The 19,799-nt window shown below is 39.0% G+C and overlaps 2 protein-coding genes across 14 annotated transcripts in view; one reads left to right on the top strand and one right to left on the bottom strand.

Annotated features, from left to right (window-relative positions):
• Positions 1-13,650, top strand: part of REPS1 (RALBP1 associated Eps domain containing 1) — a 97,176-nt gene extending 83,526 nt beyond the window's left edge. For 7 of the 13 annotated variants that reach the window (XR_009455163.1, XR_009455164.1, XR_009455161.1 and 4 more), the window contains 9 exons: positions 1,872-1,944; positions 5,000-5,118; positions 5,895-5,959; positions 6,905-7,090; positions 8,142-8,237; positions 8,866-9,014; positions 9,689-9,794; positions 10,038-10,278; positions 11,635-11,716. Coding sequence is in view for 5 of the 13 variants with exons in the window: in XM_014605552.2 (XP_014461038.1) it covers positions 1,872-1,944; positions 5,000-5,118; positions 5,895-5,959; positions 6,905-7,090; positions 8,142-8,237; positions 8,866-9,014; positions 9,689-9,794; positions 11,635-11,703 (863 nt within the window). In the remaining 8 variants the exon portion in view is untranslated. Of the gene's footprint in view, positions 1-1,871; positions 1,945-4,999; positions 5,119-5,894; positions 5,960-6,904; positions 7,091-8,141; positions 8,238-8,865; positions 9,015-9,688; positions 9,795-10,037; positions 10,279-11,634 lie in introns of all 13 variants that reach the window. The other 6 variants (XM_014605552.2, XM_006267448.3, XM_006267446.3 and 3 more) reach the window with 3 other exon arrangements.
• Positions 13,651-14,391: 741 nt separating this feature from the next.
• ECT2L (epithelial cell transforming 2 like) overlaps positions 14,392-19,799 on the bottom strand; it is a 64,588-nt gene continuing 59,180 nt past the window's right edge. Inside the window, exons 20-21 of the mRNA XM_006267455.4 lie at positions 19,154-19,326; positions 14,392-17,059 (exon numbers count right to left, since the gene is read on the bottom strand). Coding sequence (XP_006267517.4) covers positions 16,929-17,059; positions 19,154-19,326 — 304 coding nt within the window. The 3' untranslated portion in view covers positions 14,392-16,928. The remainder of the gene's footprint in view (positions 17,060-19,153; positions 19,327-19,799) is intronic.

Raw genomic sequence — 19,799 nt, 5'->3', positions numbered from 1 at the left:
TTGTTTTCTTTCATGGTCATTTCATTTCTTTTCTGGTCCCTTTTCTCTAACTCTTTCCCTGTCCCTTTTCCCAGTGTAGATCCTTTTTTTTTACATCTAAAAACAACAGTAGTGGGCAGAAGGATAAGTCTTATACATTTCACCCACTGATCATCATGCAGAACTAGATTGTGCCACCGTTGGATTTCCTCTTGACTTCACTTAGTGAAGGACTTTCCTCCAGGAGCTGTACCATTTCAGTTTTGTCTGTAATAGTCCCTTATTCTATCAGCTTCTTCCGCATTGGGTAGCTATGAGATGTGGAGGAGGGAGAGCACATAGCATCTTGTAGATTGTTCAACTTGGAAGACGTTTGCTTTATTTTTCTTCCTCTTTTGGATTATTATCTACTGTTTAACTGGTCAGAAGGAACGCTGCTCACTGGCTTTGAAACAATGTCCATGCAGCTGAAATTTCTTGCTACTTCTGCCTATGACTCGCATAAGCTGTGCAGGGGTATCAGTCATTCTGCAAAGGTGACCTATAGTATTTCAATATTCCAGAAATTAATTTAAAGCCTTGAAAAGAACCATCCCCAAAATGTAAGTCTGAGTTATTTTAATTTAAGAGAGAAGCTTCCAGCAATATTCCTTTTAAAACTAAGGGATTCCAATGCAGTTCCTGATATCCTCTTGCCTCCGTGTTTGAAATCAGCATTACTTCAAGCTTATTGTTTGTGCTATGACTTCTCTAGGGCCTCTGGTACACATTATATTTCAGTCTCAATCAATGTGTTAATCGTGCCAGAGAATCATGCCATGTATATATTGTATTTATAGAACCATAAAATGGCAAACCAGTTGCAAAATTATTCCACAAAAAATGTGTAGTATATTTGTGGCTGGTATGTATGGTGCCATGAATTGAGCATGTGGCATGCCTCGTCATCCTGATGCTGGCAGTCACCTAGAGAAACACTGAAGAAGGCAAGGTACTGGGTAATGGCTGACCAATGGTGGAGTGGTTAGAGTGTGGAGATGGGAAGTCAGAGAGACGTGGGTTCATACCCTCTTTAGGTGACTGATGAGGACCCAGATCCCAGGGCCTCCAGCTCCACAGGAGTATCCTAGCCACTGAATTATTTGGGATGGGGAATTGGAAATTTCTCTCATTTAATTGCCAGTGCATATGCCCAGTCTGAATGTGTATGTAGTCAATTGTGTGCAGAGAGCTGTACATTTAGAAATACAATGCCAATAGGGTACAAATAGAGCATGCACCTAAGTAGTATTTTTGGCATGATAGTGACCAAATCTGGACACTTCAACAATCAGGAGGTATTAGAATCTACCCCATCCTCATTTCTGTGCCTCTTACAACGTTTTTGACTGGTTTGGTCTCTAAAAGAAGAATTCTGCTTTAAAGCTTCAGTCTTTTCCTAAACTAGGGGAGCTTCTGTTCTGTTGCTGTTTGCTTTTGCTTTTGGGATGTCATTTATTTTACTTGGCCAGGCTGTTAAAAACACCTTTGAAGATGCATCAGGTATTAAACGTGGTGCTTAGGGGGTCTCTAGTTTTAATCTTTTTAAACAAAACAATGTTGGCATTGATCTTTCATCTTTGGTGGCATTAGTTGAGTTGCCAGTTACTGTATTACTGTTTTGTTTTGGGACGTTCCTTCAGTTACTTAAACTGAAGGGCTTCGACTCCTGCTCACATGGTGCGTTGCAGGGCAATAATGTAAATTATTTCTTCAAATTATTTTTTGGACATTTCTGAGTTTATCGCTTCTTGGCTTCTTGAAGGCTTAGATCAAGTGTATTACCTCTATCTGCTTTACTAAAATGTGAAGTATGATGCAATAATAAATATATTTTACTTATCTTCTATTAGCAGATGGTTACAGCAGTTCAGACTCGTATACTTCAGATCCAGAGCAGATTGGAAGCACTGTTACACGACAACGGTCAGTAGAGTAGCCACCAAAAAATTATTCACGGTTTCTAAGTAGGATAAACTGCCTGGTCTGATTTCTTGGGCATTTATTAAGTAGCTATTTCAACTACAAGAAGATGTGTGGTAGCCCTTAATTTAACAACCAAGACCTCTTGCATCAGTCTGTTGCCTAGTATGGTAAAAAATGTACATGTCTGCCTTTCGTAAATGTGTACAACTAAAACTTGACAGAAAAGCATTGCTTAAAGTCACAACCCTACAACTTCATGATACAAACTTCTTTCTGAAATGTAGTTACGTAGCATACTGTCAGTTCCATTCATTTAAACTTCAGTAGCTATTTATATCAAGAAGCTAAATATAACATCTTATATTTGAGGAGTTTTTACAAACTGCTTAAAAATAATGCAACTTAAAGTATAGTGTCTCCCATTTATGGGGCTGTTTACAGTGGCGCTGAAAAAGAAGCTTTACTGTTAGACTACATTAAAATCAATTTCAAATATAAGCTTCAAAACTAAATTAAGATGACTTCACCTTCATGTTGTAATTAACTTTAAAGTACTTGAAAACATTTTTTTCCCAATATTAATGACAAAATTGATCCTTTATACAACGTTCACATACAACTTTACATTATCAAAACGATGGTTTCCTGTTCAGTTTTTTTAATTATCCTTGGTTTTTGCTGGTTCCCTCTAATTGCTTAAGGAGTGTCTACTCATTTTTAATTTTTGCTTGGTCTTTTTTCCTGATTGTATAAAGTAAGCCAGACCTTCCGTCTAACCTTTTCAAGTCCTGAGGAAATCTAGTCAGGAAATCCTTTCCACCTTCATCTTTCTGTTCCTTCTTTGACATGATAGTATGTAGGAGATTCTGTCCTGTCTAGTTCATTGAGATGACCAGTACTTGCTGTTGGGGACAGTTTTCCCAATATTAGAGGTGCACCGATGCATTGGTCCATATCATATCGGCACCAATAAAAGGAAAATTGACATTATCAGTAGTCGGATTTTTTTGGTTAATGTGGCTGATAATGTTGCCGATTTTAAATGCCACGTGCATGGGCGCATGCACACAACCCGGAGTCCAGCCCAGCAGCTTGGAGAGCAGCATCCAGCTGGTAAGTCTGTTGTGGGGTATGAGGGGGTGGAGATCAAGGCCCCTGTGGTGAGGGAGGGAGTGGGGCAGGGGTAGGCACCGCACAGGCAGAGTGGGGCATGGGATGGAGCCACAAGTGGCTTGTCTGGGGTGGGGGGTGGCTGCTGCCACTGTGTGCAGGATGGATGTGCCCCCACCCCCCATCCGGATCTGTGCGCAGAGCAAGGGTGGGCTGTGTGCTTGAGGCCCGGGGCAGCTCCAGGCTCTTTCTGGTGGTGGGGGTTAGGCCAGGGTGAGTGGAGGGGGGAGCTACTGGGTGGGCTACAGCCACCCCAAAACCGTAACCCCCCCCCCCTTCCCAGCGCTGCTGCCGCCCACCCTAAGGATAGCTCTAGCCCAGCCCCTTGCTAGGAACAGGCTGGCACAGCCCCTGGCCCTGAGTCTGCGTTGGGCAGCCTGCCCCCAACCCGCACACAAATCCAGAGGGCACATGCTCCCCATACTGCCCCCAGGAATGCACGCAGCAGTGGAAGCTCCCCCCTGCTCCCAACAAGACACTCATGGCTCCATCCCATGCCCCTCTCTGCCCTGGCTGGGCAGTGCCTGCCCCAGCCCCACTCCCTCCATCACTGCGGGGACCTTGATCTGCCACCCCACGCCCATTTCCCCACCCCCCCAACCGATTTACCAGATGGACACTGCTCTCCAAGCTGCTGGGCTTGCATATTGGCAATTGGATCGGTATCAGCCAATATGGCTCGTTAATAATCGGCCATTGGTATCAGCCCAAAAAATCTTTACCGATGCACCCCTACCCAATATACATTGGATCCAGATTACAGCAGTGGCTCAGGCCAGAAGTCAGGGGGGTGCTAGAGCATTCCTCCCGGCTCAGCTGGAGCAGACAGCGTGGTCCAAGACTAGCCTGCCCACCCTGTGAGTGGGGCAGTTTGTGGGGGAGGTGCAAAGCATCCTGGGATTCTGGGGGACTGGGAGTTAACTTGAATCTGGAGGGGATCTTGGACAGAAGTTCAATCAACCTGTTTAACCTAAATCAGTTAAGTTTGATACTACATCCATCCAGGTTTATCTTAAACCAGTTCCAATAATTCTGAAAGTGGTTTATGCGCACTGAACTTCTGTTGTATTAGATTTGAACCAGTTTCTGATCAGTTATACTGGTTTGTGTGTAATGTCTGTCCCCTAGCCTTAGAAAAATCTTTTCTGTTTATGGCCTCAATTATGTTGAAGAAATTCAGTTAGTATTCATTATTAAATATGTTTGTCAATATATTGGCCTATTTAGGAAGTAAGGTTTAAAGTCTCTGCAAGTTACTTTTTATTAAATGACTACATTAAAGGCATTCCAGATGATAGATAATAGATGTCATTCAGATAGCACTGCTCCAGTGTGAGACTTAATCTCCGAGGCCTCGTTCTGAATTTGAGCATATTGCAGTTGCATTAGATTTTTCATTAGATGGTGATCCTTCACAAGTATATAAGGAATCTGTCTCAGGAATTTAAAACAAATGTGCCAGGTGTTGAATCACTCAAATGTAGAAGCTAGCAGCTTGGGGCTTCCTTATTTTGTTCAGCCTGAAGGCTTGCAATCAGAAATTCTTGATGGTCTTTAATATTGTCCCACTTGAATTCATCACAGTCCTTATCACAGTAATTACCAGTCTAGACCCTTTCCTTGATTATCAGAAACCATAGGCTTCACCAAATAAATTACAGGAGACCGGATGAAAGTGTAATTTAAACGGCTAAATCGGATTTGGGGAAAAAGATGGGAAAAGTATAAAAATAAGACATTTAAGTATAACAAAATTGACTTCCTCTTAAAAATAAATTTGGCTGGTAGAAGGGGCTGAAGGCTACTGAAACAAAACATCTTCATGTGGAAATTTAACTTTCTGTAGTTCTGGCTGTGCTGTTATGAAGCTGTTTGTGCTTTGCAGGTCACATTCAGGAACATCTCCAGATAACACTGCACCACCGCCACCCCCTCCCAGGCCTCATCCTTCGCATTCTCGATCATCATCTTTAGATATGAATAGGTCATTCACGGTTACCCCAGGTAGGTCCGTTATCAGTTCTCCTGTTTATCTTTTGTTCAATACATGTATACCTTAAACACTGATGAATCTATTTTAAAAGTAGTGCTTTTAAATTGAAGAGCTAAAAGTGTCAAATTGTCATTATCCTTTGTATTAAATAAAATTGTGGCATATAAAGAGCAGTGTAGTCCAGTGGATAAACATGGGAATTGGATCTAGTCATCTAGCCAAGTACTGCATGTTTCGGTAACTTAAAAATTAAAATAGGAGTTCTTGATAGATGCAGACCCGTGAGAAGAGGCAATGAGATGCATAGCTTCCAAGTCAATAGTACAGCTAGCAGAAAAAAATGGTGTTTATAATACTGCACAGCCAGTCAGTGCCTTCCAGCTTAGGATCTCAAATCACTGTGTAAAGTTGTTTAAATTCTTTATTTTTCTTTTTTTTTTTTTTTTTTTTGCAAGGGGATGAGGGGGGCAGGGTCCTGAGCTATAGAGAAACTGACCCAAATTTATACAGCAGTTAAGAGTAATGTAGATATAGCACCCTGGTCTGATTCTCACTCCTTTGTTTTGTCTGTTTGCCAATTTTGTTTGACCAAAAAGGTTAGAACATAACTGTGAAGTATCATGGAATAATAGTTCTTGTTATGACAGATTATATGCAGATGTTATTTGCAGTATTTTATGTCAGCAAATCTAAAAATTGGACAGAAACTCATTATTTGCAAAAAGTACGTTCCATACTAAATAGCACCATTAGCTAACAGTAGTTGAAATACTATGTCTCTTTAAAGGACAGCAACAGGCTGGAGTTGTTGCCTACCCCCCTGCAGTGCCTCCAAGACCACAGCCCTCACAGGTGAAGTTGTGACTTATTCCATCTCACTCTCAATTAAAATGTCTTTTTAAGTATACTTTAAAAATTCCTGTCTAACATTTTTCTACTTGAACTATTTGACTTTTCTCTCAAAGTATTTACAAATATGGACCAAAGCCATGGCTTCTGTCACCATAGGGCTTCTCCAGAAAGGTGAGAGGAACTGCTCCTAGGGAAGTCCCAGAGAAAAAAAGGATGTATTTAGGCCTGAAGTACTTCTCATTTGAGATTAAGTGGAAGAGTGACTGCTTCTTAGGGCCTTATGGGATGGGGATACAAGAGGAAATTTACCACCATTCTTATACCTTTCCCAAATTTCCTGTGTAGCATAGTGCTGATCTGCTACCCAAATTCTGCCCTCTAGATTCTGAGGTGCAAGTACTAATAATCCTATGAAATTTAAATATCCTTGTTCACATTCTTTTTTCCACCACAATTGGGACAGTTACTCTCACCCCATTCTTTCTATTGGGGACTGCAAAAGCAGCTTCCAAGGATCTATTTGTCCCTGGTACTTACTACTCTCATGTAGTCAAGCCCATAACAAATATTTTTGGCTTATGTTATACATATCACAGACTTTTGGGCTCGCTTTCAGATATTGACCCCTTTCAGTCATTCATTCTTCCTGATATGGTGTTTGTATTTTTTTTTTCAAAGGAGAAGGGGGAAATGCATTTTTACAGTGGTAATGATGAAACTATCAAGATTGGCAAAAAGCAGGGAAAGGAATACAGTAATGAGGTGTCATAACTAAGGACCTACTGAAACTGATTTTGTAGATTTCATGAAATGAGTCTGATTAAAAACAAAACAAAAAACTTACTGAAAATAAAGTGCTAACTCCCCAAAGGGAGCCAGCAGTCCTCATTGCATTGCAGCCCAGTCACTTACACATATAATTACTATCTTCTTGTTTTGCTGTAGGGCACTGGTCCTCATGTGCATCGCCCAGTAGATGCTGAAGGCCTAATAGCTCATACTAGTACCTCACCTCAACAAATACCAGAACAGCCAAATTTTGCAGACTTCAGCCAGTTTGAGGCATTTGCTGCATCAGGTGTAAATGAAGAGGAAGAAGATGAAATTGAAACACACCCAGATGTCTTGCAGGTAAGCAGAAATGTAGATGTTGTACGTAATAGTATTCTCTTTGGTGATATCCACTTACGTATCAGAAGAAAAAATACCAACTCGTTTTTCTTTATCAGTCATAACTTCTTGATTCCAGAAGTCTCTCTGCTTATTCATGTATAGGTGAAGAAGGGTTTGAACCAGTGATTTTTACTGCAAGATTATTCCTAGCTGCCCTGACGTTCCCTACTAGCTCTTGTGATGGCTAGTGGTTTGATGTTACACTGTCCACTGGACTGTCTGTTTAAGCAGAAGTTGAGCAGAGTAGAATATCTGTTAAAGCTTCAATGGGAATTTGACTTTCAGACTTGAAATCCAGAGTATTGGACAGGCAAGCAGCAGGGGAGACCATCATTCAGGAATCCCTGTGTAGCGAATCTTTGAGAGGCTCAGCGGTGCACAGGGATTCATTTATTGGGGTCCAAGAAATTGCAAGAATTTATTTCCAGTTTTGTCACTGACTTATTAGATGGACCTCACATAAATACCTTAATGCTTCATGTTGGTTTCCCTTCCCCCCATTTTTCTGTCTTGTCTGTTCAGAGTGGGGCAGGGACTGTTATACTCATTTTATATACTGCTTAGCACAAGGAGCACTGTCCTCAGTCAGGGGTCTTCAGGTATTACTGCAAGATGAACTGTTCAACCTCTGACTTAAAGCACATTACCTCAAAAATATTTGAAGCTATCTTCATGCTGAGATTATTTCCAATAGCAAGAAGTTCCTGTTAAGTGTTCAAAAGATCCAGTTATATTGCTGCCTCTCAGAGTATAGCTTTCTTACTACAACCTTGTCCTAGGTCACAATAATGAGACAGCAGTGTGTGTTCCCTAGGAATTCACCAGCTAGTGTTGGTAATTGAGCACAGTCTTTACTCTCCACCCTCAGGTTGTTAAAGAACGCTTAGATGCATGAGATTTGAGAATGTAAATTGGGTCAGTCTAACGGGAGAAACTGCCAGTATGAAATATGCAGTCATTCTGCTTACTAAATACAGTATTTTTAAACTATCCATCTAATTCTCTGCAGGCTGAAAAACCCTCCGATTCTGCAAGTTCTCTTAGAGCTGCCAAAACAGAGGGAAGAGTTGAAGACAAAGCAGCTACTAGTGTCCCCAATAACACAGTAAGTAAACTATACTGCAAAGGGAAATGCAGGTTTCAAATGCATACAGGAACATGTATTGAAGTAGAAGCAGGTAATGATTGCTACACGTTAGGCTGTTTGTTTCCATTTGAACTGTTTTCTTTGCTTCCAAACTTTTAAATACTTTTATTCGTAGCTAGAGGTATTACATGTTTACAGGACTGGTTCCATTTTGCATTTTATGTTTTAAGTAAAATAGACTTGGAGATAAATGGTCAAATTAAGTTAGCCAAATTGAGTCCTTTTTGGTTAGTTGTTTAGAATCTTCAGGAACAGATGGCTGAAGCAGTTATTCATGGTCCAGGGATCATGCAAGAAGTAAAGATTTCTTTGGGTGATATCTTTTAGTGAACCTGAAGAAGGTCTTGCATTCAAAAGCTTGTCTAACCTATCCCAACTATGTAGTTAGTCTGCTAAAGAATATCATCCAAAGAAATCTTTGCCTTGCAGTTATTCATAACATACATGCACACTTCCATGGTTAACTACTGCTGCTTTGAATTGTAACTCTTCTTGTGGCTGTTTTGATGCCAGCAGGGGGAGATGACTTAAAGTAGATTGTTTTAAATCAGTGTTTTTAGGACTCAGGTAATGCTTTGTTTCCCAGGGCAAAGGCACTACACCCCTTGCTCCACCACCAAAGCCCATTCGCAGAAGATTAAAATCAGAAGATGAGCTGAGACCTGAAGTTGAGGAACATACACAGAAAACAGGTGTCATAGCTGCTGTTCTTGCTTCACAGCCATCAATTCCTAGGTAACAGAAGATGTGTATAAATACATCTATTAATGGGACGTTTATGCTTAAAGAGCAAATAAAACTATTGATTAAATACTAGTGGCTATAAAATCAAATGCAAAACTAATCAGTGAGTGAAACCTAAATCTAAAGGCTTTTAAATGAAAGCCTCTGAAAGAATCCCTGTTAGTATAGATGCGAATCTTGTAATGCACTTGAATTTTGGGTGTGTAAAGTGATGCCTGTTTTGCATCTTGGAGATTTTAACTGCTATGTATAAGTCTATAGGGGTATTAGTTATAAATAAAGTGCTGAACATGGACAGTCTTGAAATTCAACTAAGTTTTGTATCCTTTGCCTTTTGCCTATGTTAGGCATGAGGAAATTTAGTTTGGTATTGTGTGTTTGTACATTTAAATCTTCCAGACTACCATGGCAATTTATAAATACAGTTTTGGTTGTTCTTTTGGAAAGCATCTGTGTGGACAAGATTGATGAACTACTTGTTTTAATCTGTAGAGAGGCAAGCAAGGGGAAACGGTCACTAACTACACAATGTTGTGAAGAATCAAAATGTTGGTCGCTGAACAGCTAATAGAGTCTAAGGAATTGAACTGACCAGTAATACAAGTAATTAGTTTTAGTTTTTGGCAGTGAAAAGATTTCTTAAAATATTTTTAATATATCCTTAGATCAGTTGGAAAAGACAAGAAGGCAATTCAGGCATCAATCAGGCGCAATAAGGAAACCAACACTGTTTTGGCCAGATTGAATAGCGAACTACAGCAGCAGTTAAAGGTAACACCACTGTTCTGTATATCTGTTTATGTAAGGCTGTGCATGTAGTAGGGGCAGAAAGACTGTGATGGAAGTACTTAAGTAGATGTTTGTGTTTGGGATATATAGGTACTCACAAATGGTATATGGAAAAAAGCTTAGGAAACCTCTACTTAAAATGTTAAGCAGGTCGTATATATCATGTTGTATTTTCTCGCATACAACACCTCAGAATATAATAGGCACCTTGTTTTTGAAAGGCAGAATGAAGAAAAAAAGATTTTTCCAGAGTTATGGCTGCATGGAGCAGGGGCACAGCCTAATCTTCAGCTGACTCACCCTCTCTTTCCTGCTTAACTAAAGGGGAAACCCTAGCTGCTGCTGAAGACCCGTCTCCATGGGTGGATCTTTGATTTTGAAAAGGACTAAAGAGTCTCCAAGGCTGTGAAATAGGAGGAGAGAGACCAGGAGCAGCTAGCAAACAGCAAAAATGTCCTTTAAAAAGGTTAGCTTGATTAGTGGAACATCAAGACCATTAAGAAGGAGAGACTATTGTTAACACCTGGAGTAATGAGCCACTAAATCAAATGACTCAGTTAGCTGCCTGAATAATAATGCAACAGATTCTGCACTGTGGATCAGGAATCAAAGCAGAATGCTTCTATCCCGGTCACAAAATCAGCTTCCCCGCTTAATTGCATGCACCCCAATTTTGGAAGGAAAGGTGCCTGTTGTTTGTGAGAAAATACAGTAATTCATATAGAACCTTGGAATTGCAAGGACTTTGCCTCAAGGGTTCTACACGGTGCCTTTCTTTTTATTTCTTTTGTATTAGTGATTGATTTAGGTTGCAGACAGACAGTGCCATAAAAAAAATTATGGCAGCACAGAAAAAGCAAACAAACGTCCGTGTTCTTTGTCCCACCACAAATGCATAGACTTCTGCCTGTGACAAGGTAGTATTAATTTCTGCCACTATTTTGTGATGGACACTTGTTTTAAGATGGGAGAAGACAGGCATCTCTAGGGCCTTGCCCTCTACTTCCAGAGGTTGATGGGTCCAAGCCTGTATGCCCTAGGGATTTCCCTGCAGGGTATTTCAGGGCTCACAAGATCCAGCCCTAGGAACGCCTTCTCAGGCTTCCCTGTTTGCAAAAGCATGCCCCAAATTGGAATCTGTAGGCACATCTCTGCACCAAGTGAGGAATCCCAGGGTTCCCTGTCTGCAGAGATGTGCCTGGGGAATTTGTCTCTGTGCATCTCTGAAAATAAGGAAACCACAGTACCCAACTTAAGAGGTGCACCGTGAATGCTGTCCTGCAGGATGCATGTGGGACTACAGGTGATGTCTCCCCCAAAGAAGCAGATTAGCTGTGCTGGGTACATCCCACCACATGATCTGCTTGCGTGTCTGTTTATAGGCTTACTTTCAACTACAGCAGAATCAAGAGAAGAGATGACTGATATCATCTGTATTTGATATCACTGTTCCAAACAAAAGGTAATTGGAAGTGCCTTGGAAGCAATGCATTTAGAGATGTAATTGTGATATTTTTCACCATTTGAGTAAGAAATCAAACCCTGAAAAGGTTTTTTGGGTTTTTTTAATGAAATTAAGTACAAAATACACAGAATCATTTTAAAATCATTTAAATTAAATATATTAAACGTTTAGAAATAAAGAATATTCATTAGATAAAAGTTATTTCAATTAACTGGAAAGAGTCTGTTTCCAAAACTTAGAAAAATTATAAATTGGTGGCCAAAACTGACAGTTTGCCCAATTTTACTTACAGGTGGAATTTCTTTTTCATCCTAGTATTTCACTTGAACTTTAAATAAAATTATCCTTCTTTTCTAGGATGTTCTTGAAGAAAGAATCTCCTTAGAAGTTCAACTGGAGCAGCTTCGACCCTTTTCTCACCTATAAGCCAACTGCCGTTAACTGTGAACTTACTAATTTTGAAAGGGGGGTTGGGTTTAAAGCCTATTCAAAGATCCATGCATTCAGCTCAATGCACTCTATTGAACATTACATTTTGTGGTTCTGTTCTGTCCAGTTTATTCACTAATGTATTTAATTTTCTTAATTTCAATACAAAAAGAATCACAATCTTTTCCTTGAATGTTGTGTATTTTGGCACTGCCTTCCCTGCCATTTTTCTTAACAATATGTTGGATTTATTTGCACAGCTTCAGTGGCCAAAACTTCAAACTGGAATTTCAGAATGGTTTCTATATTTCATGTCACAAAACACACTTAGAGAAGAGGATAACTAGCCAGTTAACTCTTAACATTAAAGCACATAATATACCATAAATAGCCTCCTAAAATGCAACATTGGTTTAATACAGGAAAAACTAGTATGTTATCTTAAGGGATTTTGAAAGGGGGTTGAGGGAGCAGTGACCAGTATTGCAGGTGTGAGTGCAGCCCCTGCTCCCAGCTTCCTCATCCCTCTACTGCTGCCCTGGCAGTTAGACCACACCATGGCTGCAGTAGCTTGGGACTTTTACTTCTTCAGTCAGGTAACAATCTTCTATCACTTCCCTTCCCCTCTGCCCAGAGGCAAGTCCCCGCCTTCCCCCTCCGTCACCCATTGCAGCCAGTGTCTCTGCTGTCCCCAGCTGACCCAAGGGGCATGGGGTAAGTGCCAGAGCCATCCCTATCCTGCACATGAAGCCAGGCCCAGGCAGGGGTAGCAGTGGACAAGTTCCCTTCTCCCATGCCTGCTCCTGGACTGGCAGGGAACACCAACGGGGACTGTGCAGGGTCAAGAGAACTGCCTCTGCTGCTGTCCATAACTGAGCCTGGCTTCCCTTATGGCACAGCTGGAGCAGGCAGGAGTGGCTCTGGAGCCTCTCCAAACCCTCGTTCCCAGAGTAACTGGAGATAACGGCAGCAAGGAGTGGGGAGGGAACATGGAGGGGACAGGAGAGTATTCTTACCCAATTGTGGGACTTAAGCGTCCCAGGCTTCTGCTTCTACAGTGTTGACTGAAGGAGGTGCATCTGTAGCACTGCACCCCCTGGATGTACCCTGGTTCTCATCAATCAAAATTTACTGCCCAAGCCACCTTTCACAATTCAGCAAGTCATTCACAATTCCAGAAGGCCTGCTCTTGCAATAAACCAGATCCTTCTGGGTGCCAGAGTTCTTGCAGGTTACCTTGCCATATCAAATGCATTTGGTTATTTCATGTTTTTCTTACGTACTCTACAATATGTGACCCCAGATTGCCAGGTGTTCATTTGTCCACTCATGATCCTGATTCTGCCGCATGCATATAAATGACTTAATGGTACAATTGATACTATACCTAACGGATCTTTTTCAGTGATCCCTTTTGTGAAAGAATTGGGTGTTAATTCTTGGTATATTGATTGCACATTTCCTGAGCACCACCTGTAACTGCATGCTTCACACATTACCTTTTATTAACAGATCACATCCACCAGTCCTTACTGTAACAGATTGTATTGTCAAGTAATGTGTCAATACCTCTATGAAGTTCTAATTCCCAGCCAAAAAAATTAAACAGTTTGCTTCTTAGGACTCCTGGGTTACCTTTTTGTCATCTTGTCTCCCGGACTTATTCTTCTGGCACGTAAAGGCTTCACTATTAACAGAGTTCCCTGAGTGTATCCTGCTCTTCAGGTTGATGTACTGTATTAGGATTTGTTGTATATTGTATGATACACAACTTTTGATCTCATATGTAAATTTGCATTAATTGCTGACTAACAGCAGATATTCTATTTAATAGCTTCTTCTGGCTGTGGGATCGTAGATGTTAAATTGCATGGATGTATCTCAGCAGAATCAGAACTAGCAATTGTGTGATTTTTACACCAATAAAACAGCACAATATTTTAATATTGTTGATTCATCCTTAACTGAAATCAGTAACTCACACAAATAGGTTTCTCTTGCAAGTTAGCAGGAATATTTTAAATCTATTTTGATGGCAAGTGCAATGAGCAGTAAATCCTAATTTGTGGGCTGTTTTTTTTTTTAAACCCAGATTTTAGGCTTTTAGCTACCAGTGAAATTAGTTTGGTAGTCTGTGGCTATGCTCCATTTATGCTAGTGCCTTGTTTGTGTAGCTGAATTATTTCTATAGTACAAGATCACATTCATGATTAAGCTTGTAAAGAAACATAGATATCCTCTATTTAAAAAATGTAAGATTTTGGATCAAATGAGAGAGCTGATCAACCATGTTGTTAAACTACCTTTTTGGTAGGCTTCTGTGAAAGTACCTTCTAATGTAATCAAACTAAAATGGGTCACGGTTTAGAAATCCTTATCCTCCTTGTTTTGCTGTTTGGGTTTTAATTAGATTCTCTTACTTGTTCTTAATGAGTGACAAGAAAATTTAAGTCAGTTTTTCTACTTTGTATGCTGCCTTTTGCTTGCATTTCTGTTTAGACAGTAAATAGATAAGAGTTTTCCACTTAGGGTTGTTGTAGACTAACAAGGTAATTATAGTTGTTAATATACTAGTCTAACTGTTCAAATTCATTTTTTAAAATGCCATGAAAACATTTCTGCTAGCTTTTATACATTCCATGCAAACCTGCATTCCTTGGGTATAAAACAGACTTCACAGCTGCATAAAAACGTGAATCTTTTTATTTGCATGTAACACAGGTTGAAAAATCTATAGTGAAATAACATTTTTAAAGATAAGTTGCCAATGTAATTGTAATTCCACAATATCTTTGTCAGTTGTTAGCCTGTGAAAGTAGATACAAGTCATAAGGAGAAATGCAAGGCAATCCAGGGAAGATGATGGCCTAAGATCACTTCAGTTATGTGACTAATTATTGCTGTAAAAAAAAACAGATGCTGTGCTTTGTAACTAGATACACTTGAGAATATGATTTTTAAAAAATTACCGTATATAGTTGTCCATGCAGTTTGAATTTTAAAAATTCCTTTCTAAAAATGGACTGAAATATTTCCAAGTTAAAATAAAATAATTTTGCTTCTGCTATCAGCATTTGAGGAATAAAAATAAAACCTCTACTTGTATAAAAGTTAATATTTTTTTTAAACATTCAAATTTTTTAATTAAATAAACTTTTACACTAAAATTTAAATATGTATATGCAGTGAAATTGACAAATTGTAAATAAATCATTCAAATTAAGAACTTGTAGTAATAGCTGTAGCATAATTATGTCTAGCCAGTGGATTGTCTATTTTTAAAGACTGTACTGTGGTTCAGTTGAATGCATCATTCAGCAAATTCTTAAATCAAACTTTTCACTATATACTACAGTCTTAAGTGTCTCTTGTCTTAAGGGCATCAGTTCAGGTGGTGTTCCTACAGAGCTACCTTATCTTGACGGAGTTAACTTCCAATAAAAGAACATGTGGAAGGCAAAGAAAGAGGTCCATATAGCCTGAAAATATTTTTTTAAATGTTACCTCACTTGTCTGTTCCAGGTACATGTTGCATTTTGTTATAAATCCAGATTTTGAACTCTCTTAAGCACAGACTCTTTATAGGATACCTAGCACAATGTATATGCAATCTCTGCTATTGTGTGCTCCTGGCATGTATTTACACTGGTAGTATAAATACTGTAGATAGGGAATTATTACTGTACACATTGAAGAGGATGGGCAGTTGTCAACACAGTTCAAGCCAGCATTTTTCTTCCAAAGCTTTCTTTAGGAAAAAAGAACTTTTATTTCAAACACCAGTCATTTCTTACATTTGCTTCTTTTCTTTTCTTTCCATCTTGTTTCCCTTTGCTGTTTTGTTTTTAATCCTTTCCTCCATTCCCACTGCTTAAACTGTTACCTTTGCCCATCCAAAACCTATTCATTGTCCATCCCTATGTCTGTTTAACAGATCTACAAAATGGAACAAAATACATGGAAAGCCATTCCTTTTTTCCAAAGGCAGTGCTAATATAAAGCAACCATCATTGTATTTTAAGAATTATTCTAACGTGTCTTGTGCCTCTCAAATATTCCTCATTTTAGGCTTAAAACCATTTGTGCACTGCACAAACTAGATAACCCCTTACTTAATGCTGAAAACTATGTCCATAAGGATATTAATGGAATTATTTGGCATTACAGTTCCTACCCAAATAAGCTTTGTCCCCTGTAGAAGTTCTGTCACACATTTTATCTCTTAACCATGCCTTTGCAGGTTGAGGAATCCTTTGCTCTACTCCCACTAAAAACTTGTATTTGCTTCAAGTAGCTAAGCAAAATAAATTGCACAAATGTCTGAATCTTCCTAGTAATACCCCTCATATTTTTTTCTGTTGTTCAGAAATAGCTTTCTAAAACAATCTATCTTTAGCTTTTAATTGAACACATTCTCATTCCATGAAACAATTACAAATGGCATAAGATTCCCAAAGAAATACGAACAGAACTATGTAATTTCAAGACAAAGACAGAGCTGTTCTCTTGTTTGCATTTTAAATCACTTCTCTGTTTTTTCTTTAATTAAATACCTGTTACAGCAGTCTCTTTTGGGTAGGTGCTTCAGTTTCAACAATTAAAGAACCAATTGTCCCTGGAACCTTATATTATTATTTCATTTTACTTCCCAGAGCAATATGACTCCATGGTTTAGTATTCATGACTTACCATTCATAACTTTTTGAGTAAAATTTTCACTCAAGGAAGGTTTGTTCTCTAGTTTAAAAAAGGGGGGAAATTGTATATCCTTAATGTTCTTGAAACAAGGAATTGGCACAAGATGATAACAGAAAGTACAGGGACATACCACTTAAAATCTTGTGTGTTTCAAATAACGAAACAATGGAGAAAAAACAAGGTCCCTTCCTGTAGGTGAAGGGATAATTTGTGCATATAGCAGTTCTTCATTATTTAGTCATACAGTGTACATTTTTATGAAGGCCCTTATGAGAATTTTGCCTTGAATTCTATAGTCAAATGAATTGTAATAGTATTTTTTAAATATCAAACCCTCCTATCTACTGTGTAAGGCTGTGTTAGTTCTGTTGTATTTTTTTAGTCTTACCAGTACATTCTAAAAGCAATAATTTTTATTATATCAAATTTGAGCAATAGTTCCTCAGATTGCACAAAATATCATATCTTCTGTTCTTGCAGATAATTAGCACATACTAAAAGCTCTGAGATTCATTTTAAGAAGTTCAGTTTTTCTCAATGCTACAGTTGATTGCACTGTGCAGCACAGACAGCCATATGAATTTACTGTCTTCATCCTCTGTAGAACAAATCCATCGCTGTTTTGGCCCTTGTAGAATAAATGCATTCTTGATATCTGTTATACAGAAAAGTGGTTTACTGTAGTGTGTTCCTGTTGATCAATAGGTTATTTAGAGGATGGGCACAGTTTTAATAGACTTGGAAATAGCTTACTCTATTAGAAACTGACTTCCAATAATAGTTCATTAATGAATGCAACAGATTGCAAAAATAACATTTGTGGAAGCTTGCCTGATTGTTTGTGGCTGAATCATGTGGAAGCTTATTGATTAAATGAGATGGGAATCGTATTTGTTACTCTTGAAATGTAAGAATGCTGACTTTACATGTAAAAATAACATAGCTCCAGCAACTTGGTTGACTTAAATAGAGACTCAACTAGTACAAGAACAATCGGTTAATTAGTCTACTCAGCACTACTGGTGTAAAGTTGGTTTGTATAGAGCCGAATTAATTGTGTATAATTTTGTTATACTAACCAGATCCGTACTGCAGATGTTTTGGCAGTATAGGTCTGGCAAAGAAAACTTCAAATCTGTACAGTCTTAGACTTGAGAAATCCTCTCTAAAATAGATACACAAGGAATGGATCTGTTCTCATGCATTCATAAAACTCATTACAAACTCATTAGTGTTAATGAAATATGGGCATTCATCAAGTGGATTCCCTCTCCAGCTGTTTGCTCATTCAATAATTGAACACTTTTTTTCTACTGTCTGTCACTTATTTGATAAACAATCTTTCTTCAGTGTTTCCAGTGAAGCACTGATTAATATAGGTGTTCTATACTACGTAAAAAATTGTTTTTGATAGGCAGGAGGAATTGCCTTAAATAATCAAACTTTTCATTATGATTGAATATGGAAAGGCTATAATAACAGGTCAGGTGCAGGAGTAAAACTGAGACAAAAACATCTGACTATCAAGGTTATTACTCTAATGGTGAGAAGCAAGAGTTTTACATAAGTTTTTGTTCCTCTGTTACTTAGCTCTGCTGTCTGCTTCTTTCCCAGAGGCCTGAAGAAGGGTACTGAGATACCCAAAACCTGGTCTAAGCCTATTCCAACCAAGCTGGTCCAATAAAAGATATCACCTACAAAAATTGCCTCTTGCATATTTTCTGGACCATCACAGTACAACATTATGTCAGCATGTTCCCATCCCTTCATCCCCCGCCCCAATCCATCCAGTATCCGGCCAGGCAGCTGACCACCATTTGTATGCAGGAACACTGACCCAATGTATTCATTAACGAGTTCAGCTTTCTCCTGACTCTATCAGCTGTCCCATCCCATTCTGCAAGGGCCCCACATTTCCCTTGGTCTTCCTGTTCTCTATATACCTAAAGAAGGACTTCTTATTGTCCTTGACTTTGGTCATCAACCTGATCTCAGTCCCCACTCTTGTCAAAAGGCAATCAAAATATCTACAACCCAAGCATGAATCTAACTACTAGTCAAGTCAATAAAACACTAACAGAGGGTCTCTCTAAGCTCCCACACCACCCAGAATTCAGGCATCTGAGTCATACCTGCAAGCAGGCACCTCTGTCTACTTTCGATCCGGAGTCCCTCTAAAGTTTGGTGTCTACAAGTATTATTGGAAATGAACAGTTTGATAAGTGTGCATCATATATGTAATAAGCCAGTGGTTAGACCATTTGCCCAGAAAGTGAGTCCTGGATTCTAAGCCTTCCTTAGCTTGAGGATATTCTGACCACTATTTCCCACCTGCTAAGAGAGTGACTACTGGGCTATAAACTAAGGTGAATGGGGAAATCTATTATTGGGATACTGAGCAGAAAGGAATGTTAGATTTATAAAGCCATGTCTGTAGATTAGTGTTTAGGAATTCCACTTACAGAAGACCTGATTTTTGGTACGTGCTGCCAGATTTTTTTTTTTTTTTTTTTTAAACCAACAACTGTTTAGTGCAAAATGCATACAATTCTGGGAGCACCCACCTAATTGAGACCTAGGCCTAGAGTCAGCTTCTTCTTACTCTCCTTTTTGCCTGAAGAATCTTGAGGTTTTTTCTACATAGTGGTACACCTTAAACAGCCTTTAGCCTGGTCTGGGGGGTCTCCTGGCAGGTAATCTTAACATCTTAAGTTTCTTTTGACCATTGTACTAATATTACAAAACATACATTTTGAGTCTGGAATGTCTTCTACAAGGAGCCTGTGAAGTGCTACTGATGCCAAGAATTGGTATGATGTGTTTGGGATCCGTTCAAAAGGCTTGTAAGAGATGTTGCAGCTTGAAATAACAAGTGCATCATTGAAAAGAAAAAGACTAAGATCACTGACGTGTTCATAGAGTCTGTAAAAGAACAAAAAAAAGTGAAGGATTACTGTAAACTCTGAAAGATAAATCTGTCAAGGCCTCTAAGAAATGAGCGTGAATATTTCCGATGCATCTAAGAAATACATTTGAAGAGTACATGAACTTTCTTGTTTTGGGGGCATAGGAGTTTAAGTGCAAATAATAGGAAAGGGGCCATAACATTAAGAAAAGGACCTGAGCTTGGACAAGAAATGGGATGATTAGATCATTGTCCATGTTTTGTATTTACACGTAGAGCTACAGTTCAAACTTTGGGTTCTAGTGACCCTGGAATACACGTTTTGTTATCTGGCTTGGTTATAAGGATCCCTAAAGCTGAAGCTATAGTTGGGGATACATCTTTTTACATAATAGCCACTGGGATCAGACATTTTAATGTACTTTTTTTCCTTTCAATTCAGATTTATCTTATTTCCTAGTAATTTACAGAAACTGTGAATGTATTATTG

This window comes from Alligator mississippiensis, chromosome 1, assembly GCF_030867095.1.
Source record: "Alligator mississippiensis isolate rAllMis1 chromosome 1, rAllMis1, whole genome shotgun sequence".
NCBI lineage: Eukaryota > Metazoa > Chordata > Crocodylia > Alligatoridae > Alligator > Alligator mississippiensis.
This window is presented reverse-complemented; position numbering and strand designations above follow the sequence as displayed.